The sequence below is a fragment of the Tursiops truncatus genome, chromosome 4 (genome assembly GCF_011762595.2).
Source record: "Tursiops truncatus isolate mTurTru1 chromosome 4, mTurTru1.mat.Y, whole genome shotgun sequence".
In the NCBI taxonomy this organism is placed as follows: Eukaryota; Metazoa; Chordata; class Mammalia; order Artiodactyla; family Delphinidae; genus Tursiops; species Tursiops truncatus.
Window position 1 is genome coordinate 7,487,234 of NC_047037.1, and position 25,284 is coordinate 7,512,517.

General features: G+C 40.3%; 1 protein-coding gene across 1 annotated transcript in view; it reads right to left on the minus strand.

Annotated features, from left to right (window-relative positions):
* KCNH8 (potassium voltage-gated channel subfamily H member 8) overlaps positions 1-25,284 on the minus strand; it is a 386,943-nt gene that overhangs the window by 217,235 nt on the left and 144,424 nt on the right. The window contains exon 3 of the mRNA XM_019934429.3: positions 7,558-7,689. Within this exon, the coding sequence (XP_019789988.2) occupies positions 7,558-7,689 (132 nt within the window). The remainder of the gene's footprint in view (positions 1-7,557; positions 7,690-25,284) is intronic.

The following is a 25,284-nucleotide window of genomic DNA, read 5'->3' on the forward strand; positions in this document are numbered from 1 at the left end:
CCCTTGGGCATATATCTGGAAAAGATTAAAACTCTAATTTGACAAGATACATGCGCCCCAATGTTCACAGCAGCACTATTCACAATAGCCAAGACATGGAAGCAACCTAAATGTCCATCGACAGACAAATGGATAAAGAAGATGTGGTACAAAGATACAATGACATACTACTAGCCATAAAAAAGAATGAAATAATGCCATTTGCAGCAAGATGGATGGACCTAGAGATTATCATACTAAGTGAAGTAACTCAGACAGAGAAAGACAAATATCACAGAATATCATTTATACGTGGAATCTAAAAAATGATACAAAATAATACATTTGCAAAACAGAAATAGATTCATAGACATAGAAAACAAACTTATGGTTACCTAAGGGGAAAGCGGGGAGGGATAAATTAGGAGTTTGGGATTAACATACATGCACTACTATACATAAAAGAGATAAACATCAAGGACCTACTATATAGCACAGGGAACTATATTCAATATCTTTTAATAAACTATAATGGAAAAGAATGTGAAAAAGAATAGATACACACATATATATGTATATATATGTATATACATATAACTGATTCACTTAGCTGTACACTTGAAACTAACACAACATTGTAAATAAACTATACTTCAGTTAAAATAATTTCTTTTAATAAAAAAAAAATGAGCATGGTAAAAAGAACTGACAATCATGTGTGGGACTTTGGGGAGGAACTGAGACAAGCTCAACCTTGTGTCCACCTCATTTCTAATCTTCTCTCATCTGTCTCACAGGATGCCCCAGGGCATAAAGGGAGGATCAGAGATCTGAGACCAGAGAGGCCTGGGCTTCCATCCTGTCTCCAGCTTTTCACAGCACTGAGGTTTTGGGCAGCTCCCGTACTCTCTCTAAGTCTCATTGCTCCACATCGAGGGATCCTTGCGTAATCTGTCTGGCTTAGAGCAAAGAATCCGTAAATGAAAGGCACTCTGCAACAGGCATCATACTACCACGAGGTGACAAGTATGAGGACGGCAAACAGCACAATAGGACAGCACAGCAGAAGACAAAGAGAGCCCCAGGGCCCCCAGTCTTGCTGCTTCGCTGTTCCAAGTATGGGCTTCTCAGCTCCAGACTCTTCGAGATACGAGAAAAATAAGCCCTTATTTAGTTAAGCTCACATTAGTTAGGTTTTCTGGCTCTTGTACCTAAATGCAATTCATATCTAATTGTTGAGTGCAGCTATTCATTATTATTATTTCTTCTGAAGCCATTTAGCAATAGGAAAAGACAGGAGCACTCTAAAGCTTTTGCCAGTGTCCTTAATCGTGACAACCTGCTCCGCCCGCCAAAAGCTAGACTACCAAGAAACGCCGCTGCATTTGACTCCTGATCTGTATTGTCACTGAAGATAATATGGAGACCTTCACACATCAACCCCTAAATTCTCAAGGCAAATTTGAAGTGTCCATTTTTTAGAAATGGTCATCATAATCCCCCAGTTTTGAGGCAACTGATAATGTTGTTGGCACATCATGCATAACCCAGTGTCAACCGTCATTTCAAGCCAAATCTGGGGCACCCTACAAGCAATAAACAAGGCACATATTCTACTCAACTGAGCAGAAAACCAAATTAGCTTGTGAAGAAAGTTTAGGAAATTGAGACACATGCAACTGAGGAAAAGAAACTTTTAAAAGAAGCTGTGCCCTCACACAGGTAAAGGCCCTCTCGTAACATTAATTAATCAGCGGGTTTGTACTCAGTGTCTGTTATGTGTAAAGTCCTGGAGGAAAGTGAAAGGCAGCTGGAGCAGGATGCCAAGTTTAAGGCCCTCACCGTTGTGGGAAAAACAAGTCAGAAGCGTTAGGCCAGCAGCGAGGCACAGATCAGTCTAAGGGAAGGACCCTCACTATGACCTAAGGGGGTTCAGGTAAGATGACTATAAAGAAAAGATGTGGGATTTTCATGGTAAGCAGGGGTAACAAAGATGTTCCAGGTGAGGGGAAGTTTGAGGACCAGGGTATGGAGAGAGAGAGTGTGTGAGTTTTACTCGCTGAGCGTGAACAGACCAGCTTGGCTTGTCCAGAGACTTCAAGAAGGTTTAGAAGGTGGTATGTATGTAGTTAGAAAGTGAATTGTGAGGAGCATCATAAGCTGATTCTTAAGTAATTGGAACTTAAAACCTGCTTACCTGAGCTAAGAGCAGATCTGTTTAATTAAAAGAGGAAGTTCTGCTCTCTTGCTTCTCTTCATGTGGGCTTTCCTCTGTGCACGAGCGCCCTGGTATCGGTCTCTCTGTGACCAAACCTCCTTCTAAGGACACCAGTTGGATTGGATTAAGTTCTACCCTAATGGTCTCATTTTACCTTAATTACCTCTTCAAAGGCTCTATATCAAAATGCAGTCACATTCTGAGGTCCTGGGTGTTAGGGCTTCAGTGAGTCCAGAACAGTCCCCAAACCAGAAACTTGGAATTCATCAACTCTTTCTTTTCCCTCATCTCTACTGTCAAGGTCTACCAGTCATAACTCTGAACTCTATCCTCACACCATCTAAGCTCCTTAGAAAGACATAATAAAATCTTTAAGTCATGCCTGCCTATCTAGAGTTGAAACTCAAAACCCTGACTTTTAGAAACTACTTCTGAACAAAGGTCAGCTATTTGTTATTTCATCTCCTGAAATTAACTTCCCTTCCTTTCAGTTTATCAAACTCCTCACATCCTTCAATTTTGTTTCAATATTATTTTCCCTGTGAAGTTCTCCTTGACTCTGCTCCAATTCTTGCTGGCCCCACGCTACCATTTTACCGTGTCTGGGAAGAATTTACCATTTCTGCACTCTACTGTCACTGAACATAGTATACTGCAAATACTGGATCCATTTCCTTCATAAGATCATGAGCTCTTTGGAGAAAAAAAAACACCAATAGAAGGAATGTACACTCTGGAATCTGTACGAGCGTCAACCCTAGTCCTACCATTTTTCACTATGTTGACTTTGTCAAGTTACTTAAAATTCATTGGTAAATAGGAATAGGAATAATTCCTATTTCATAGGGTTATAACGAGAAGCAAATGAAGTAATCATCAGTATGAAGCAGAGACTCAATAACAGCTAGCTATTTTTATAAAACATGTAGAATATAACAATGACCACAACTCTTTTCTTCTTGGGTGTATTCAGTGCTACGTGATTTGCAGATATTATCTCTTATATACCTGAAGTAAGTGTAGACGTGTATGATTACCCCTTTTTATAGGTGAAGAAACTTAGTCTCCGAAAGGCTAAGCAGCTTGTCTAAGGGCTAACAGCCAACACATGTGGAACCAGGGTTTAAGCTAAAATTTAGATGATTCAAACAAAGCATACTGTACCCAAACAATCATTCAATATGGAAGGCAGAATGGGTGCTCAATGAATATTGATTGAGTTGCTTAGTTCATTATTAATCAGCAATTAAATTAATATATTTCCTACTGATATTTCTATAGGGAAAGAGGTAAACAGGGTCTCATGTTAAATTAACTCAGTAATGCTAGACACACATATAGAAGTTATTGGTTTACACACTTTTTTTAGAATGGAAATGAAATATGTGTCAAAAAATGGAAGGAATATAAAAGGTAATTAAAATCACCAGATTTCTGCTGAAGTCTCTCTCTCTCTCAATCACACACACACACACACATCCCAGATCAGCAGCTGAAAACTGAGTGTCCAAATAGTACTTTGCATTTTATGCCAATCTTCCATCAATGCTGTTCATTGTATCCCATACCTTGCTAGTTTTTTCTATAAAATATGATTTTCCTCCTTTCAAATAAACCCCAGAACAATGTAGACGTTACTGATTAAAGCATTTTTTTTTAAAGAAGTACAATTTATCTCTCTTAAGCAAAGTCCATCATATGAGCCTTGGTAGGGAATTAATTTAATTAACACAAACCATATTTCTACAACTCAGATGATCTTCAGAGATACATTCGTATGACATCTGGTATCGGGTCACATCAGGCTACATGCTCACCTCGAGTTTTCTAGTGCTGAGATACAATACTGCTCCAATTATACAGAGACATTTTAAGAGTTTTCAAACACATCTTGAAGTTCTAAAAATACCATACGCTAAGGTGCGCCTTTCCTGCAAGACATGCCATCAATTGGTGAATTTTAAGGTATTTTTGCCCTATTAAGAGCAGATTAAAAAAAGAGAGAAATATATATATGTATTTTATGATCATTTTATAACTATGCTGGCTTACAATAGTTACTTTGCCTCTATTAAAATACTACATAGTTTTGTGGGACATTTATAACTTAGCAACAGAAAAGAAAATATTCTTTTTTTTTTTTTTTTTTGCGGTACGCAGGCCTCTCACTGTCGTGGCCTCTTCCGTTGCAGACCACAGGCTCTGGACACGCAGGCTCAGCGGCCATGGCTCACGGGCCTAGCCGTTCCGCGGCACGTGGGATCTTCCCGGACCGGGGCACGAACCCGTGTTCCCTGCATCGGCAGGCAGACTCTCAACCACTGCGCCACCAGGGAAGCTCAAGAAAATATTCTTGAGTGTTCAATATATATTAGAAATAACACTTAATTTCATATGAAATAATAATCATTTGAGGAACAAAGTCATAAAGCTATTAAAAGATTTAGAGACTTACTATCAAATATTTCAAAATTTCTAAAACATATTCTGCCTTATACAATTAATGTTAAAAGTGCTTTTTGTTTTTCTTTCTTTAAACCTTGCAGGAGATAGTCTTCATATTTTACATGTTCTCTAAACAAAAGGGGACTATTATTAAGCATAGTTTAATATATTTATTTAAATAGAAATGTAAAACTCTTTTTTATGATGGAACCTTGGATTAGAATAATTGCTACTGGTTCCATAGGGTATTCAAATGCGTGCGCTTCACCCCCAAAAGGCAGGTGCAAGCTTTCCTGGGGAAGCAGCTCTGCTAGTGTAACACACCTGGCCTCTGTACTGCTCCTTTATTCAATTCTTCCCAGGGGAAGAGGAGGAATTTAATATGATTGAGTTTGGCATATATGGCGTGGCCCTTACTCTTTCCTCTCTTTAGGGAGCAGCTGCCTTTGGGAAGCACCTGTTCTGCTCCGGTCCTCCAAGCTTTAAGTTATACCAGAGGGAGCTCTGTCTCTAGTATAGCTCCAACTGGGAGGTAACTTTGCCTAAATCTGGGCTCACTGAGAGGAAGCCCATTTGCTGTTGATAATATGCCACATTCTCTGTTATCGGTTTCTTCAGAAATAAAGGTGATGTGTTGGTCTCCCATCTGCCTTACTCTTATTTCTTTCTCAGTTGGCTCAGAACTTGGGTGGGGAAAAGGAGTGTTTGTACTGAGCTCTTTCAAACCCCAAATGAATAAGTATATTTTTACTCTTTTTATCGATTGCAGTCCTCCAAAAGGGGGATTTCACCCCTAACTACAGACTCCAGAAACACAAGACAAAGATGATGACCTAAATTATATAAAACCATTAGTTATAATCTTCATGTTCAAAGCAAGTCAGGTTGATTAAACTGCCCGCTTTGAAGCCAAAAAAAAAAGCCATATTTCTTTCTAAGGATAGTCTTATGTATCTATCTATGCATATGAGTATACATAATATATACACATATATATTTAATACATAAATATAATGTTATTCAAATAATCCTTATGGTGGCATAAGAAAAAATGTACTTGGTCTTTGTGCCTATTGCTGGCACACAACCCTATAACCCTTGGAATCTCTGGAGGGATGAGTGTCTTTTATGTGCTAATAAGTATTTGGTGGTGGGGAAAGGAAGGGTGCCCTAGATTACTTCGGCAGGGCAACACATTGCCAGAAAGACCAGGGCAAGATTAGAGGGCCAGAACTTTTAGCCCCACTCCCTGACCTTCTGGGGAGGGGAGAGGGACTAAAGAATGAGTTGATCACTGATGGCCAATGATGTAATCAATCTTGCCTATGTAACGAAGCCTCCATGAAAACTCCTACTAAACACCCGAGCAGGAGTGCTGGGAGGGTGGCACACCCAGGAAAACCACAGCAGCCCCAGGCCCTCTTCCCTATACCCACCCTAGGCATCTCTTCCCTATGGCTGTTCCAGAGTTAGAGCCTTTACAATAACAGAAGTGTTACTCTGCGTTCAGTAAGCTGTTCTAGTACATTATCAAATCTGAAAAGGATGGGGAGGGCTGTGAAATTCCCGACATTGTAGCCAAGCTGGACAGAAGTGTGTGGGCCCCGGGCACCCCGTACTTGTGACCGGCATCTGCAGTTAGTGTGGGCCCTTATACCTGTGCACTCTGACACTAAATCCAGGTAGTTAGTGTGACCTGAATTAAATGATAGGACACCCAGCTGGAGTCTAGAGAGTTGAAGAACTGGTTGTTGGTATGGAAAAAACCTACATTTGCTATAAGAAGTGTTCTGAGTAAATACAGTTCATACTTACCTTTTCTTTTCCTATAACAGCAAAGAAAACAGTAAAAACAAAACCAAAACCACGCACACCGATTTCCACACTTTTCTCTCATTGGACAGGTATTACACGTGCTCTAATATCCAAGTAACTTTAAGTATAAGACTGCTCACCCCTCCTGTATGTAAAATATGCCACAGTGTTTAGTTATGCAAATACACAAGAAAACAGTCCTGCATTTGCAAACATTCCAAATGATAGAAGTTGGCCAGGGTCACCAAATAGTTCTCAATTTGTGTTGTCATTTCAAAAGACATAATGTATTTAAAACACTCACACACATTTTTAAAAAGACATAGTTGTTGAAACATCAAAGAGCTGGTTCTCATAAAGAACTTAATATACAGGAAGTCCCTACAATGACAATTGCCTTTTCTCTGGTCACCAAAATATCTAATCCTACTTTTGTTTAAATGAAATAATATGGGCATATTTTTCAATGTTACTTTTGTCTGCTTACATGAATGCAGGGTATTTCCTCATAAACTACAGACACAAGCTATAAAGTAAGCAATAGAAAGTCTCAGAATACTTTAAAGATCATTGAAGAGCTTGTCTGTGTCTTAAAACAAATTATTATTGCAAAATACAGGTACGCATTTGCAACGTTCCACTCTAACAAGCACTAAACTTGAGTTCTGGATTTTGGATATAAAATGAAATCTTGCACTTCTAAGTTCTGAACTACTGCACATTAGATGAAACTGAGAGCAGTAGTTTCAATCGCATCATTTTAACTTCACTCATTGCTATCAATGTATATTCTTCCCTGATAAAACAAGGTGGTGTGAATCTGTGTATTCTGATAAGTTGTTTTCCCATCCTCATGCTCCTCAAACAGGAGTATAAACTTCTGGTTCCTATCAAGTGAGTTTTTATTACAAAGAGGAAAATGCAAATTCATGTGAGTCTCTGTGATTTGGGGATAGGCACCAAATACTGACTGCTAAGAGTTATGAGTATTTATCTGTTGCTGTTATTAAAAACACATTTTTTTTTCCTACCAGAGTATTTGAATAAACAATTTCAAAATGTTACTCCATCTGTCAATGTTTTCTGAAAACAGTACAAACCTTCTTTTTTATCTTCTGGAGTAATCTTCACTTTTGTATCTGTTATATCTTTGAATGAGGCCAGAAAAAGGACCACATCTCCTTTCTCATTCTTTATAGGGACAATATCCAATAGGCACCAAAACGGAGACCCTGCAACGGTAATAAAAATACAAATCAACCACTGCCTTGTGTTTTTTCTATGAAAATCACATCATTTGTGGTATAGTTAATAAAGTCCTTACTGTTTTCTTCTATCCCATGAGTCTCCCCCAAAATCTTAAAAAGGTCAGTTTTCAGACTCCATAAACGTCTAGCCTCTAATGCATATCTCTTCATTCCCAAATGAAGTGCTTTCTCTGAAAATAAGGGAGTATTTTAAACAAAACCACTAGTCTGTGCTGAGACCGTTCTGCTTATGTCATTCAAATTCGTATTTCTTCTTTGAATGTATTGATGTTGAAGCATTCCACTTGATGAAACTCTGCCCCTTCCCGCCCCAAGCACACACTGGTTCCTAAATAAAGACTTTTGTTTGATATGAGTTTGCTAGAGGTTTATTTAGTCCATTTAAAAATCAATGCTTGTGCACCAGAATGGCTAAAAGAAAAAAAGATGGAAAATACCAAGTTTTGGGAAGGATGATGCAAAGTAATTTGAGCCCTCCTACATTACTGACTCGTTGCCAGTTAGTACATATACATTAAAAACTGTTTGGCAGTATCAAGATATATTATCACGATACATTATATGGTAATGTGAATGAGTGATACATAATAATCGACAGGGGAATGGATGAATATCACTAACATAATGTTAAGCAAAAATAACCAGACCCAGAGGAGTAGAATCCATTTAAATGAAGTACAAACATAGGCAAAACAAATCTAGGGTTTAAGAGGTCAGGTTAGTGGTTACCTTTGGGAGATTGTGATTAGGAGGGGACACGGGTCAGGGTGTTCTGCGATGCTGGTCCATATCTTTCATGACCTTTATGTTGATTGCATAGGAGTATTCAGGTTTTGAAAGTCATCAAACTCTGTACTCGTGTGTATTTTTCAGGGTATATGTTTTATTTCAAGAACATATTCTTTTTTTTTTTTTTTTTTTTTTTGCGGTACGCGGGCCTCTCACTGTTGTGGCCTCTCCCGTTGAGGAGCACAGGCTCCGGACGCGCAGGCTCAGCGGCCATGGCTCACGGGCCCAGCCGCTCCGCGGCACGTGGGATCTTCCCGGACCGGGGCACGAACCCGTGTCCCCTGCATCGGCAGGCGGACTCTCAACCACTGCGCCACCAGGGAAGCCCAAGAACATATTCTTAAAAGTGATACTCAGACTCGTAAAAAAGAATGAAATAATGCCATTTGCAGTGACATGGATGGACCTAGAGATTGTCATACTGAGTGAAGTAAGCCAGACAGAGAAAGACAAATATCATATGATATCACTGATATGGTGAATCTAAAAAAAAATGGTACAAATGAACTTATTTACCCAACAGAAGGAGCCACAGATGTAGAAAACGAACTTATGGTTACCAAGGGGTAAAGGGGGGGAGAGATAAATTGGGAGATTGAGATTGACGTATACACACTACTATACATAAAATAAATAACTAATAAGGACCTACTGTATAGCACAGGGAACTCTACTCAATAATCTGTAATGACCTATATGAGAAAAAAATCTGAAAACAGTGGATATATGTACCTGTAAAACTGAATCACTTTGCTGTACAGCAGAAACTAACACAACATTGTAAATCAACTATACTCCAATAAAAATTAATTTTAAAAGTGATATTCAAGTTCAATTCTATTCTTTGAGCAAAAGAACCATGAGAAATATCATTAACAGACTCAAGTTCAAACCTAAGGCTTATATTTTGAAAAGTTTTTGTATATTTCAAAATACATATTAAAAAATATATTAAAATTCCAGTACTAGATTTTCTACTGAAAAGCATTCTTGGGCAGAAATATTTGAAGTTGATGAAAAAGTTATTGCTTAAAAACTAAACTGTTGATCTATTCACACATAATTTTCCTACACTTTTACTTTGATGGGAAAAAAATCTGAATTTCCATCTTATTTGGGAATTGATTTCAAAGCTGGGTATACGACAAAAATCACAGAGTCAGAAATATCTTTGATGTTTTAACTTGCTTTGTATATACTGTGTTAGATCTCACACTTTCCAACACAGCGATATATCCATCCAGCCTTGGAATCTCTCATTTTTCTTCAATTGAGCACCAGACGAGCAGCTGATTTGTATTTAGCGTCCATCTGACATAAAAATCGTGTTTTACTATAGCTGCTGGGCTATTTTTGTTGAAAATGTGTGGTTAAGTACACATGTAATAAATGTATGTGTAATGTGCTGCTACTTATAAAGTATGCCTTGAATATGTACCTGTTCCCCCACATCCTCCTAATTGTTTAGTGGCATGATTTCCTCCTTGTTCTTTTGACTCAGACACATGGTTTCCTTTCATTCATCTTCCCAAATATCTATGCCACAGCAATCCCATCTCAATACCCCATCACCAGGCTCCAGAAAACCTAGAATCTATGGCTTATCACCAGGGCTCCAACATCAATCAGCCACGTGACCATGGGAAGTCAGTTAACATTTCTGCAATGAGATTCCCTCGACTGTAATGTTCTCACATCCTCCTGTCCAGGGTAGATATAGTAACCCCAAGAAACATGAAATGATAACTCAACGTTATTGTCTATGATTAATGAAGAAACCTCATAAATGAGCCCTATCCCTGGCCAGACCCTGCTCTCTCCCTCATCCCAGAATGGCTCTTACTTCCAATTTTTGTCTATGATTACCATTTCAACTCGGGAGCCTTTTCCCCTAATGCTGTAGCTACGGTAGGAACAAAAAGAACCATCAGGCCAAGCTATCGATCACACCCTAGAGACAGGAATCGTGGGGACTTGGAGAATGGCATGAATCTAATACTTTGGTGCACACTTTAAAACATCTGTCAATTTCCTTGCAGGAACGTCACCCAAATCAGAACAGAGACTATTAATTTTCCTGAAAATCATTCGATCTATGCACTCAGACAAGCATCATTATTGTCTCCACAGAGTCTCCTCACAGACGTGCCAGTGTATTTTAAAGAAAAGCCAAAGCACAAAATGAGGTGAAAGCCAAGGAAAGAGGTGCCAACGTGACAACATTCTCCAATCAGCCATGATGCACGGGCGTCGCGTCACGGCACGCTCTGGAAGAGTTGAAAAATCACTTTGGAATTTGTCTTTCAGGTTCTAATGAGAGGTGATCTTTGACATTTTATAAATTCATTAGAAACTTCATTAATATGGGTCCTTCTAAATTCAAATTTTGTAATGAGTTGTCATGAGCTAAGCTAATGTCAACCTCCCCATTTCATACATGACAAAAAAGTGAATCAGGGAAGCAACGTAAGAGACATATAGGTCTATATTTTTCCTCCCTCTCTCCCGCCCTTCCTTCCTTCCTCTTTCTTTCTTCCCTTCCTTCCTCTTTCCTCCTTTTCTTCCTTCCTTCCTCCTTTCCTTCTTTCCTTCCTCCCTCCCCTCCCTTCCTTTCTTCCTTCCTTCCTTCCTCCTTTCCTTCCTTTCTTTCTCCCTCCCTCCCTTTATCCCTCTTCCTTTCTTCCTTCAACTGCTCCTTCATATTTATCCACACCAACTTCCTTACAAATATGGCTTTGGGTACCTCTAAAGTTAGAAAGCAAAGCATAAGCCACTTGCTTCTTCTTCCAGAAAAAGAGGATGGATGCTGAAACCTATCAATCAGGCTCAAAGCAACACCCTTCACACTAACTTTGCTCTCTTAGCCTTCCCTTCCCTGCTGTCCTCAACCTCTCTGCCCTGGCTCTCTGACAAAACCTTCAACCTTACACACTGTAATAACTCAAAGCAATGCCCCAGGGTCTGCTGCTTCCTCTCTTACCCATGGGTACAGTGATGATCATGCAATGTCTTTCAGTCAACAGCGCCCCAGGCCTGGTACAATAAATCTCTCTTAGCGTTAAGCAGGGAGGGAGAAAATCCCTCAGCCTCCAATCCAGAGATGGGAAGGATTCTTAAAAGTAGGGTTAGAGGGCAGAACTTGTGTGTCAATGTTAACTCCTTCTGTATATAGCAGCTGTAGTTACCATGTGGGTTGGTGAACGCTAAAACAGATGAGTCTCTGCCAGGATTTAAGCTAGTGACACCTTTAGTTTCCATGGATAAATACAATTTATGGGCGATAACAGGGTTTATACCCTCTATGGTAACCTGTATTTTCGGAATCGCGTAAATAATTACTCAGAGTTTAAACCTGGTGGAATGTCCCATGTCTCCATTTTTGGTACTTTCTTTTCCTTCATTGGGAAACAAGGGTGCAAGAGAATTTGTCTCGCTAATATTTACAAAGGAAAGAAGACACATGCTTTCCATATACCCCTAAAAGATTATAGTTTGCAATAAGTGAACACTAATGAAAAAGTTTCTAGTATGAGTTCATGGTTTAATAACTTAATACAAGGAGGTAGAGATATAAAGAATATTGAGTTGTGAGTCGTTCCCTTCTCTTCAGTGACTGGCTGTGTTGCCACGATGGGACACAGGTTGTGTTTCCCAATTTAACACAACAGCAGAAAGTGGGATGGGTACCCTTAGCATGTCCCTCGTATCAAGCAGGATTTTGATTGGCTCTTTAATGGTAGATATGTGTGACCTTTAGTTTTTGAAATTATGGCTACAAAAATATAATATCCTGAGTGTTAACAGCATCAGTATCGTGTGAGCTAAACATTTTCAGGCGCTCCTCATATTTCACAGTAAATCTGACCTTGTTCTCTATAACCATTGTCTCAGTGCTACGTACTCAATGGTGTGATGACAGGTTTGACAATTTTTAGAAATTAGTCCAGGGGATATAATATTGGGAAGCGTGTGGCCAAAGGGCCACAGGTGTGTAAACAAGGCACTGCTAATGGTGGCTGCATGACGGGACTCTCGTATCTGTAGCAGGAAGCGCAGGACATCGATGAGCATCTCAAGCGAGTCTGCGCAGAGCTGTAGTTGCCCCTCCCCCTTATCACAGTTGTTTCTGCCTTGTTCTGGCCCTAACCATCTCTCACCCACTCTTCAAAGGTGTTCTCCCTACCTTTAGTTTTCTTCCCATGCTGCTTCCAAGAATCTGTGTAAATAGAGTGTCCTGATTAAAAATACCCAATGGCTTTTCATAGCTTGCTTAAAAAATTAACATGGCATTCCAGAGACTCTTTATCAATATGGAAAGTCTATTTTCATGAAACTAGAAAGGTAAATAGGAAGGGGATGGGTCATGTGAAGTGGTGATCGAAAATAAGGATCAGACTAAAAAGGAGGGGGGGGGGCATCCCTGGTGGCGCAGTGGTTGGGAGTCCGTCTGCCGATGCAGGGCACACGGGTTCGTGCCCCGGTCCGTGAAGATCCCACGTGCCACGGAGCGGCTGGGCCCGTGAGCCATGGCCGCTGAGCCTGCGCGTCTGGAGCCTGTGCTCCGCAGCGGGAGAGGCCACAACAGTGAGAGGCCCGCGTACCGCAAAAAAAAAAAAAAAAAAAGGAGGGGGAAGTCCCAGGAAGCACCCAGAGCTGCGTGGGAGATAAGCCCTACAGCAGCCTCCCCAGCACTTCCTGGTGTTTGTACTGTTCTAAGTGATGAAAGCAAGGATTCTTTGGTGAAATAGCAGGTAAAGGCTTCACTTTAACTGCAAGGAACACTTCTTCAAAGGACCATCCATCTATAGTGCAGCCTATACGTGTTTCAGATCTGTGCTCAGTTCCCAGTGAATTTGCCTTGGGTGGACACCCTCCTCCAAATGCCCCAGGATCCTAATGCACTGGGGCCCCGACGTCTTGTGCAGCAGCGGAGGGTAGAGTCGGGTTGGTGGGACGTGAAGTGAGCCAGCTGAAGAGCTCCCTGAGTGGGCAGTGGTAAAGACACCTCTCATTTCAATGTCTGATGAAAAATGAGGCTCTCAGAAAACAGTGTGTTTTAAATTTGTTTCTTTATAGAAAAAAAAATAGACTGGGAGAATACACACAAAATATTCACAGTGGTGGATTGTAGGATTACAGTGTCTTCTTTTTTCCTTTTCTCATATCCCTGCTTTCAGTTTTGCTAGAATAAGCATGACGGAATTTTTAGTGGGATTCTGGCAACTCTAGAGATTTGGAATAAGAAATGAAAGGAGTCCAGGACTGGGTGATAAGAGTCATGAGGTCATATTTCTAGGGAGGTCACTTTGTATGTATTCTCCATGATTTAAATTCTCACAGATATTCCATTTCAAAGTCTAAGAAAAGTTCCATGTTAAGGTAGGGTAACTAAAAAAAGAAGAGGGAAAGAAGGAAAAGGAAAAAGGAAAGGAAGAAAGGAGGCATAGATACAAATCAACTGATGCTTAGCTGAATTGAATGTGCCCAGTTTGTTTTTTCTTCCTCTTTCCATTTTGTTCCAAGTTTCCTTTCTCCTTAAATGAAAGTACTTTATTCCTCTCCCAGGAGTATATATTGGCATCTCTCAGAAATCTCTAATAATTTGGAATGAGAGGAGCTTGGGAACTTGAGATCCAAAAAATATCTCCAAGATGTGCTTTAGTCAATAATTCCAACATGCTTGCTCAACAAATCATTTACTATAGTTTTGATCAATAGAGTTATTACTTGCTTTAAGAAAACCAAACAGCTTCTGATGATTAAACATGGAAAATTCTTACCTATAACTGAAAGAATTTTTCACATATGGGTAGCCACAAATTCATCTGGGATAGGTTTAGAGGAAGAGCCCAGATAACTGCGTATGGTCCAATGAGAAACAGATAAGGGATTCCTGACAATGTAATGCACACAGCAAGGACCTAGGGATAGCTGTCATTTATTAAGCTTCCATTATATGCTAGACACTGAGTCACAAGCTTTGTATGTATTCCATCTAAACTTCTCATTGATCACCCTGACCAACATTATCAGAAACTGAAGCACATTTTACAAATGTGGAAATTGAGATGTGTAATATTTTCTTCAGGGTCACACAGCTAATGAGGGTCAAATAGCAGGATGTAAACACAAATCTGAGTTTGATTTCCAATGTTGCCTTACTATAATCTTCTGGGAATGATCGTATTCTGTGAACAATGTTTTAGAAACTGGATTTCATTTTCATTTAATCTTTCTATCCATGCTATAGAACATCAGGATACATATTCTTTTTAAAATGTCATAACAGATAAAAGCGAAATAAAGCCTTTGGATAATCAACAAATTTCCCTCTCACCACCGAAGAAGAGTAGAACCTCTATTTGAAACAAGATTCAGCTACATTAGTTCTAGACTGGAATATATCTCTCATTTAGGTACACATGGCTCTAATTCTTAAATTTGCTTCAAGTAGCCAATGAGACAATGGGATCTGAAAACCACCACTGGTGCCACTGTTAATCCCCTCCTTGAAACAACGAGGATGCTGTCATAAAAGCTTCATTATCACAGACTTTAGGCATAGTTACCAAGGTCATTAATGCATGTAGCACCATCTCCTGACCTTAGTCACAAAACCTTTGCTTGACCCCCTCCTCCCAGGATGTTTCTGCCTCTTTCCTAGAGTGGTGATCTCTGTGCCAGAGTAGCTCTAGGTAGGATGCAGAGCAACATCCCCTGTGCTCATCTCTTCTAAGACTGGAAATAACAAAGAGAACTGAGCCCAAGTCAATGCTGAGCCATGGCTCTCTCTTCAGTGATGCTCTAGGGGAGAGAAGGACAGATGTGCTGAACCATTGTTAGTGAGCAGATAAATGTCTGATCCGACAGGCTTGGCTCCATGATTGCTACTTGTAAGCCACTTCTTTCTGAGAACAAGGCGCTGAAACAAACTCACTCCCTTGATACTTGACTTCAAGCAAAGCAATTTAAAATTTCTTCAAACTTGGCCGTTGTTCAGTGAAAAAGAACTTGGTTTAAATGAGACTTGGAAGATCAAGTTAATCCTCTCTAATTGCACAAGGCTTTAGTGGGAGAAATCTATGGTCTCTGTAGGGCAACGGGAATAATTGTTGGCACCAAAAAAGTGTAATGCCGACATAAACACAGCATGTTTAAGGGGGTCTGGGACTGTGGAACTACTTAGTTTAGGACCCAAAAGAAAATATTTGGAGATTACATTGCAAGCAAATGGACATAAAGTTATTCATTCATTCAACAAATTTTTACTTAGTGCCTTCTACGGCTGGGAAATGTTTTAAGTGTTTGGATACACATCAGTGAACAAAACAGAACAGATCTCTGTCCTATGCCCTGAGAGAACTTACATTCTACTTTGGAGAGAAAAACAATAAATTATAAATAACTATATAGTTTATTAGAGGGTGTTAAATGATACAGCAGAAAGAAAAAGTAGAACAGGGTCAAGGCATATAGAATGTAGGAAACGGCAGTGTAGGGCTGTAGCATGACATTCTTAAGTGCTACTTAATATTGCTTTTGGATATTAATAAATGATTCGTGTGTTATTGCTGGTCCTCTTAGAAGCAAATGATGAGTAGATTATGATGCAGATCTGAGGTCAAGCAAAGGAGAAAGAAAGGAAGAAAAATTGGATGACAGTGTCTTAGACCTCAGTGCAATTCTAAGGAAAGTTCGCCAAGGCCATCAAGGAGTCATCTAGCCAAGCCAATCATCAGAGCTTCACCGCATGTCCTAGGACCAGACCTGTCTTAGCAGCCTTGCTTCACTCCGTCACTGGCTGGTAGCAGCCCCTGGAAAGTCTGGCCTGTGCCAACACAATGATGTGTTTCAGAGGACAGTAGCTGGGGTCATCAGCCATACTCTCCTGTGATCAGAGGTACGAGATGCACATTCTCATGGTTGCTACAATTAGTATAGTAGATATCTCATATGTTTGGCAGACTAACATCCTTGCCCCTTCCTCGTGTCACTGCACCTCCATGTTCCACTGGAGATGAAAACTCCTCTCTGTGTGCAGCCTTGGTAGAACTACCCAACCTGGTGCTCAGACAAGCCCTCACTGGAAGGATAGGCAAATCATCCATGCTGACCAATCATTCTTTCTCTTCTGGTAATTTAAATCTTGACCAGAGGGATCCAAGATCAAAAATGAAGGAAGCAGATTCATTCAACAATGAAGGCCAGAAAAAACTTGCCAGTTTTTCCTGCTACCTAGGCCTCATGAACACAACTGCTTCTTGCCTTTTTCAAAGACTGGTTGCTCATCCCTTTCTTTGGTTCCATAAGTTACAACATGTGTTTTCAATAAATTAATATTTTTGCTTCAGATAACCAGAATCCATTTATATTGCTTACAAAGAACCCTAATTACAAAAATGATATATTTAGGAAAGGACAGTCAAAATCCAGGGATTAGAAGACATTGCATATGGTTGAGTCCTGAATTCTTCATTTATTTGCTGGGTATCCTGAGATACAATTTTGACACCTGTTTATACCACATCTGCATACTGGATATATGTTTACTTCTCATGGCTAAGAGCTTTGAAGAGGTCAATACATGCAAAAGTATTTTATACTTTTTGACTAATCATATAAAGTAAGGAGTTTACCTGAATGTGTAATGCTTTAATTCTTTAACTATGGGTCAGTATTAATATTTGTTAAAGCTAGGTGGGTATAGGGTGGGCATTTGTTATAAAAATCTACGTATTTTGTGTATGTATGAAACATTTCATATTTTTTTTTAAATTAAGAAAACTGGAGAATTATTCAGCACTTCCTTAAACGTCTAATTGAGTATTAAGTTGTAACATACAAAGTCTTTTCAGATTGCTGAAGTTAGAAAAGGTCTTTAAAGATGATGACAAGGAACGCTTTATTGTAGAGATGAAGATCCTGAGTTCAGAGTGGTTCAGTAAAGAGTGCAAAATGATGAATGTTAATTGTTGAAATGGGAGGGATTAGACCTCAAGTCATATGATTCTCGGGTTTGTGGGCTTTGTGCTGAAACACAGGGCATTTCTCCAAACATTAAAAAAAAAAAACAAACACCAAAGAAATAATTATCACATGAGTAAATAATCTAGTTTTGATATCTTAAAAGGAAAACTTGTACTTATAGATGTTATTGATAAAATAAGCCAGGACATGTAACAAACTCCGCATTAATCAAGTTCTTTTTAAGCAGTTAGGTACAGAATTAGAAACTGTGTTTAAAAGCTTGGGCAAGTAAGGTAAAAAGGATGGAGAATATGTCCTGCGGGAGAAAGCAGAAATTCTGCGATGAGAATTTGGAAACAAGGAAATGGGAATTAAAAAGAGATGGTTAAGGAGCTCCTGACAATTCTCCAGTGTATAAATATATGACTGCAGTTTTACGTGTCAATTTGGCACTTTCCAAGAACATGAAGACAACAAACATACTGAGTATTTCCTCCATTGTGCAAACTCGACTCTTAGCGAAGATTCATGAGCACTGCGCCAGATTGCCCTGAGTCACAACTTGGCAGGCATGTGAGGCAAAACATTTAGGCGCTTCCTCAACTTCCTGCTTCTTCCCTAAAATAGAGTTGATACTTCACCAGAACTGGAGGCCAAACCCCAGTGCCTAGACAAGCATCACTGGATCCACCAAGCTCAGGGGAGCTCTAAGTACTGACAAACCTGCCCCAAGAGAGACATCTAATGAAAAACAAATCTGTGCATAACATTTTCTTATTAGCTTCCATATGATTATAGGCATTTTCTTCCAATAACAAGAAAAGTACATTTTGAGCCTATAGCTGTAATTCAAACATGACAATTCAGAATTCCCCTAAACCATGAGGGCTTCAATTTGATGGTCAGACTAACAGATTTGGTACATCCCTCTTCAGAGGTCAGCAGACTAGATGGGAAATATTTTTGGCTTTGCCTTCATATAGCCTCTGTCTCAACTACTCAACTCTGCGATTGTAGTGCTAAAACAGTAATAAGCAACACATAAAAAATGAGCATGACTGTTTTCCAATAAAATGTCCTTTGTAAATCAGGCTTCCCCCCAGTTATGGCCCACAGTCCCATTTGGCAAACTCCCTATGTAGAAACCTACAGATTACTGTATATGAGTAGTTAACTCTTGATTCTTTGGAAGTTTCGAACAGACTCTATCCTGCGACAGTGTTTAAGAAGTACTATTTGTTAGTGTAAGAACCAGGTAGAGTCTTTGTTTAGGTAGAACCCAGATTCTGAATGCCATAGTGGTACATGCTAAAAGAAGATTATCCAGACAACTGTCTTTTACAGAGGGTAGTTATTTCCTTCCTCTTTTGGTAATGAGAATATACTTAGTTATCCTTCACCTGAAAAATAGGCTTAACTGTCAATGAGCCGGAAGGAGCTCTGACAAGGCTTTTCTTCCAGTTCCATCAATAGAAGCCACTTTGGGGCTTTCTGAGCTGCATCGTAAAGCAAAATACATGCAGATCAGGAGGCTGAAGGAGTGAAATGGAGATTGTGGTCAAAGAGTCTATACAAAGTCAGGCCAAAGCAAGCTAAAAAATGTAAGAAAGAAGCTAAAAAATGTGAGAAATTTCTTCCCTGGCAGTCTCTTTTATGCACCGAGAAAGACAGGTCGTTTTCCAAATCATTATATATATCCTATATAATCAAACAACCTGAGGCAGAAGGGGATTTTGTTAACTTCCAAACACATTCTGAATTTAATGTTTTCCCGTTCAATAGTATCTTTCCTTAGTAGCATTGTTAACAAGATTTCTTTTGCTGTTTGACTCCTATTGTATTTCTGAAACAGAGTGCTTTTTTCTTTTTTTTTAATTGTGGAACATAACGTTTCAAAAGATAATTTAGTGGACTCAAAATTGAAGAATTCTGAGGAAGTCAAGACTTCAGGAAAAATAGCTCTCCTTATCATAGATGAAATCAGCTCTCCAGTTACAGCTTGTTTTACTGCCCATCAGTAGAGATGTTCCAGACATAAGATCTTCTTTTTTCACTTGATGTCATTTTTAATAATGGTGCTTCTTGGACCCTTCTCACCAGTGCTCTGTGGATTAGTAAATATTAAAAAAAAAAAAAAAAAAAAACAAAGACAGAAAACCCCAAATTCACACCCCAGACTTTCCTCCACTCTCATCTTAAATATACACCCAACAAAGCACAAAAGAGCAGGTAAGGCGACTTCTACAGCAAATGCACGTTTTAGAGACATTCCTGACACTTCCTTCTTTCTCATCCCCCAAACCAAAGAGATCACCCAATCCTTCTAGTAGCTAAACCGGTGAAATTGGTTCTAAATCCATTCACTCTCACTTTATGGGCCACATCCTAGACTAAGCCAGGGTTTCTCAAACTTTAACGTGCAGCAGAATGCCCTGGAGGGCTCCTGAAAGCACAGACTGCTGGGCCCACCTCCAGAGCTGATTCAGTAGGTCCGGGCGGGGCCTGATAATTTGCATTTCTCACAGTTCCAGGTGATGCCAATACTACTGGGCTTCACATCACACTCCGAGCGGCACTTGGCTAACGGACCATCACCACGTATGTGCGTTAACCTGCCTTGCACGGCAGCAAAAATAATCTTTGAAAAAATGCAATAGTCATGCGACTTCCCTTAGAACGCTTTGACCGCCGTTAGTTACCTAACAATGGCGTGAGTCTGACAGCAATCTGACTCCTGTCTCCCTCCCCACCCCATCTGACACCCGGTTCTCCAGTGACACTGGTCGTCTCTCCTTTTCTCAGATGATGCTGTCTCTCCCAGGACCTTTGTACACGCAGCTCTATTTGCCTAGAATCCTTTCATTCTATTCTCCATGCAGTCAATTTCTACTTAGCCTTCAAAATTCAACTCAAACATCACTTCCTCGATGAAGACTTCCTCGCATCCCAGATTTGGTCGGATCCCTCTGTCATTCCCTCACATAGCAGCCTGTAATTTTCCTGCAAGTTACTTAACAGGTCGTGTGATTATTTGATGCGTCTTTCTTTCTCAGTAGACTGTAAGGTACAGGAAATCACAGACTATGTCTTCTTTCTCTTGCACTCTCCCACATGCAAAGCAGAGTGCCTGGCCTGAATATGGCAGGTGCTCTAAAGTTTGTGTTAAAAGAATAAAGTTCATCATTAGAAGATGCATTCCAATTTTACAATAATAACATTGCTAGCTGCAAGAGTGATCACTAACATTTACAAATCACTCATGTGCCAGAACTTTACAAGCAATATTTCATTCAAGCCTATGAAGTAGATGTTACTTATTATTGCCATCTTACAGATGAGAAAACTGAGGCTCAGGAAGTTGAAGTTCATTGCCCCAAATCACATAGATTATAAGTGATGAGAGCTTTTTTGCCAGAGAGATACAAATCTAGACTCATTATTACAGCCAGCATTTATGTGGTTCTTTATATTTTCTATCACTTATTTCCTTTATCGGACCCCCTTGATAGCTTTAAGATATAAGTATTATCTCTGTTCGCCTCTTACAGACAAGATAAAGTATTGAAGGGTGAAACGACTTTGCCAAGGTCACATACAGAATGTCAATGTCTGAGCCAGGACCCGAACTCAAGTCTTCACACAAGAAGCTCATAATTTTTCCAACCAACCATGTTGGAAATGGTAAAAAGCGCTCTCTATAATAAGACAATTTTTACTACATATCTGTTCTCAAATATACATCTGAAAATGTGAATTCACTTGAACATCCTGCCAAGTTGCTAAAGGCCAACAACTGGATTGCTTCTTAGAAAACTCTTTCAGCTTTGAGAGGTATTTCCATGCCAGAGCTTCTAGGTAGAGCAAAAATACTTCTCTTTCACATTCGGGGTGGCAGTGGGGGTGGGTCCCATTATCTCCAACACCAAGCACAAGGATTCCTGAGTTATGTGCAAGTTGCTGGCTTTGTCTGAATTCTCAGTGGCCGCCTCTCCAGCTGCTCTCCCCTTGCCTTTTCTTCCCTTTTTTAAAATTTGTATTGGAGTATAGTTGATTTACAATGGTGTGCTAGCTTCTGCTGTACAGCAAAGTGAATCAGTTATACATGTACATATATCCACTCATTTTTAGGTTCTATTCCCATATAGGTCATTACAGAGTACTGAATAGAGTTCCCTGTGCTATACAGTAGGTCTTTATTAGTTACCTGTTTTATATATAGTAGTGTGTTATGTGTCAATCCCAATCTCCCAATTTATCCCTCCCCTCCCCTTTTCCCCCCTGGTAGCCATAAGTTTGTTTTCTACTTCTGTGACCTAGACTTTGTCATACTGAGTGAAGCAAGTCAGACAGAGAAAGGCAAATATCATACGATATCACTTATATGTGGAATCTAAAAAGATGGTACATATGAACCCATCTCTCTTGCCTTTTCTTGCCAGCGTTCTCTGGGGGGGCACTCACCACTCTTGGCTTCCTTATTTGTTTACCTCCTTTGTGCCTGCATTGGCCTAGCCTCCGAGAGGCAGCTGTGATAGAAAAGACTTAAGAGAAGAGGGATGTGGATGAATAAACCTCCAGACTCCAGTCCTGAAACCCTGAATTAAGGACAACCTGGTCACTTCCTGGGCAAACATATGTTGATTTAGTAACCTGGCAGAAAACTCCGGAATGCCACTTCCTCTATCTGTGCAAGCTATTTATGTAAAAAGAAAAAAAAATATCCTGGCAATGGAATTAATTTCTGCCTAGAAACAGAAAGAAAAGGGAAGGATGGGGTCAGAGGCCTGAGGAAACTTGGAAGAAGAGGGAACTATGAGTTAGAAACAAAAGGGCAAAATGAGCTCACGGGAGACAGACTCATACAGCGTCTCAGGGTTATTCCTATATGGGAGAAGTACAGGGTTTCATTTGAAACAGCAAGAGAAATATTTTCATTCAGTAAGCAAGTATCTATTAAGCATTTCTTAAGTATCAAGGACTGTTCTAGGCATGTAGATACCAGGATTAATATGGAATCAGAAAGAAGGGCCACTCTCAACTGTGCACAATCTCATGGGGGAGATAGATGTGTGAAGAGAAAGTTATAACACAGGGTGTGTCTCAGTCAGTTCTGGCTGCTATAACAAAGCACTGTACAAAGACAGGGTGGCTTATAAACAACAGAATTTTTTTTTTCTTAAAGCTATGGAGGCTGGGTGGGTTGGATGTCTGAGCTCAGGGTACTGGCACCATTGGGTTCTGGTGAGGACCCTCTTCCAGGTTGCAGACTGCCAAATTCTCGTTGTGTCTTCACATGGCGGAAAGAGAACGGGCGAGCTCTCTGGCCTCTTCCTATAAGGGCACTAATCTCATTCATGAGGGCTCCACCCTCATGACCTATTACCTCGCAAAGACCTCTCCAAATACCACCAAAATGGAATTAGGGTTTCAACATATGAATTTGAGAGGAAATAAAACATTCAGTTTATTGCAGGATGGGACCTACTCTAAAGAATGGAAGCATGATATGAAACAGAAGGATCAGAATGTCACAGCTGGTGAGGGTCTCACAGGTGAGACAGGCTTGAACTGAGTCTCGATGAATTTATTAGCTTAATGTGAGTGGGGGAGGTGGTGGAGTACCAATCCTGGCAGGGAGAACATCAAGTTCAAAGGCACAAGACAATTTAGAACGTGGAACATGTTTAAAAAAAAAAAAGCATTAAATAATGAATCAGGCGGAAGCGGGAGTGGGGAGGTAGCGGGGTGCTGTATGGGAATGATGAGTGAGGGAGGGGGAGAGTGGAAAAGGGGAAGGATGAGTTTGAAGAGATAGACTACAGACCAGAGAAAGCTCATCAGTAGCTTTATATGCAGCCTAAAGAATTTGCTATCCTGAGACACTATGAGGGAGAATTTGTCTATCCTGAGACACTATGAGGAACCACTGAAGCCTTGGTCATAGGATAGTAGTATGATCAGGTTTGCACTGTAGGAAGATGACTTTGGAAGCGGTGAGAAGAAAGGATTTGAGAGGGCACCATTGGAGATCGGGTGACTAGTACCGATGAAGTGGAATTGCTGCAACCCAGGCGCAGAATCATGAGAATCTGAACAAGGGCAGTGGCAGGAGGGATGGCTGTCTATATCAGGGCAAGAGGGTCCAGGTGGGACCCCTGGAGGTCTGAATTGCTGGTAACAGTTATTGTCTACATTTGATGGGTGTCACTAAGAAATAGAGCACAGCTCTATTTTTTTATACTTGTAACCAGTCAATATTTTATAATTATTCATGTTGGAAGTATACTTTTAACATGTCCAGAATGGTGCAATTTTTGTTGTTAATTTTGTAATTCATACACAACTTGAAAGAGATAGAGCCTCTTGGCAAAGACATCATAAAATCGTCATATGCTCTCCTTTTAGGTGGTGAGATGTCCATGGCTTTCTGGAAGGGTGTGGGAGGCTGGAAACCAGCCCACAGGGCAGGGCTCAGGTTCTCCCCAGGGGCAGGCATTGGACTCAGGCGTCTAACTGGGAGGTTCTGAAGGTCTGGCATTCTGAGAGATGGGTTCTTCTTGTTGGGAGAACATGGCAGGGGAGGAAGGGGTACTCGTTAAATGGCTATAATATTCAGAACCGGCCTCACAGGCATGCAACTTGTGTAGTCCACAGTCCCTACACTCAGAAGGGCCCCCAGGCTTTGGTTTCAAGACCTGCTGTTGCCATCTTGAAATTTTTGGTAAGTTTTTTCTAACAAAGGGATCTGCATTTTCACTTTGCAACTGCAACTGATGTAGCCTGTCCTGACAATGCACGCTGACCCATGGTTATCTCATTTGGTCCTTCATCAGACATCCCTGAGGGTGGCATTGCTGCTCTACTTCAGAGAAGATCAGCTGCTGCTCAGACAAGCAAGGTCACTGAACTACAGTACACACTTAGTGAGTCGAGAGAGCTGAGATTCCACCCCAAGTTTCTGATCTCTTTCTACTAGCTATTCAGAGCTAGTCCTTGGGCCGGGCATAGGAAATGTAGCGGGAAGACCTTTACCATGGCTTCCTGCAAGTTCAGTATCATTTCTTCCCACCCCAGAAAGAGAGATATCCTTTCAAATAATGAGCTTCTCTTATTTCAAAGGCAACGTGTTTAACTCCAAAGAGTCTCAAACGTTGCCTGTGGCTATATTTCATTTCTGGCTCCTAAATATGGGAATAATGAAGAACCACAGGTACAAAAATGAGTAACTTAATGGATTCTTTTTTTTTTTTTTTTACTTTTTTTGTTTCTTCTTTTGAAGTATAGTTTGTTTACAATGTTGTGTTAGTTTCAGGTGTGCAGCAAAATGATTCAGTTATATATATATCCTTTTTCAGATTGTTTTCCCTTATAGATTATTATAGGATATTTAGTAGAGTTCCCTGTGCTATATAGTACATCCTTGTTGGTTATCTATTTTATATATAGTAATGTGTATAAATTAATCCCAAACTCCTAATTTATCCCCCCACCAACTTAATGGATTCCTGCCTTCCCAGTCTGCCAGTTATCCCTTGAGAGGTGCCTCTAGCACCTGGGAAGTCCAGCCATCCCCACTCAGGGGCCAGGGCAGGTGAGAGAGTGCCAGGCCATCCTGCGGGGGAACTGGGGTGGCCATGCCTGGCGGCCTGACTTAGTGTTGAAGAGCACAGGGGTCACTGCCAGCACCTGGATTCTGACCCTCCCCCTAACTTCTCTGTGAGTCAGTTTCTTTAACTGTGAGATGGGGGTATTACTAAGATCTGCCTCCAAGGGTCGATGGGAGAAATAATGGGAGAAACAACG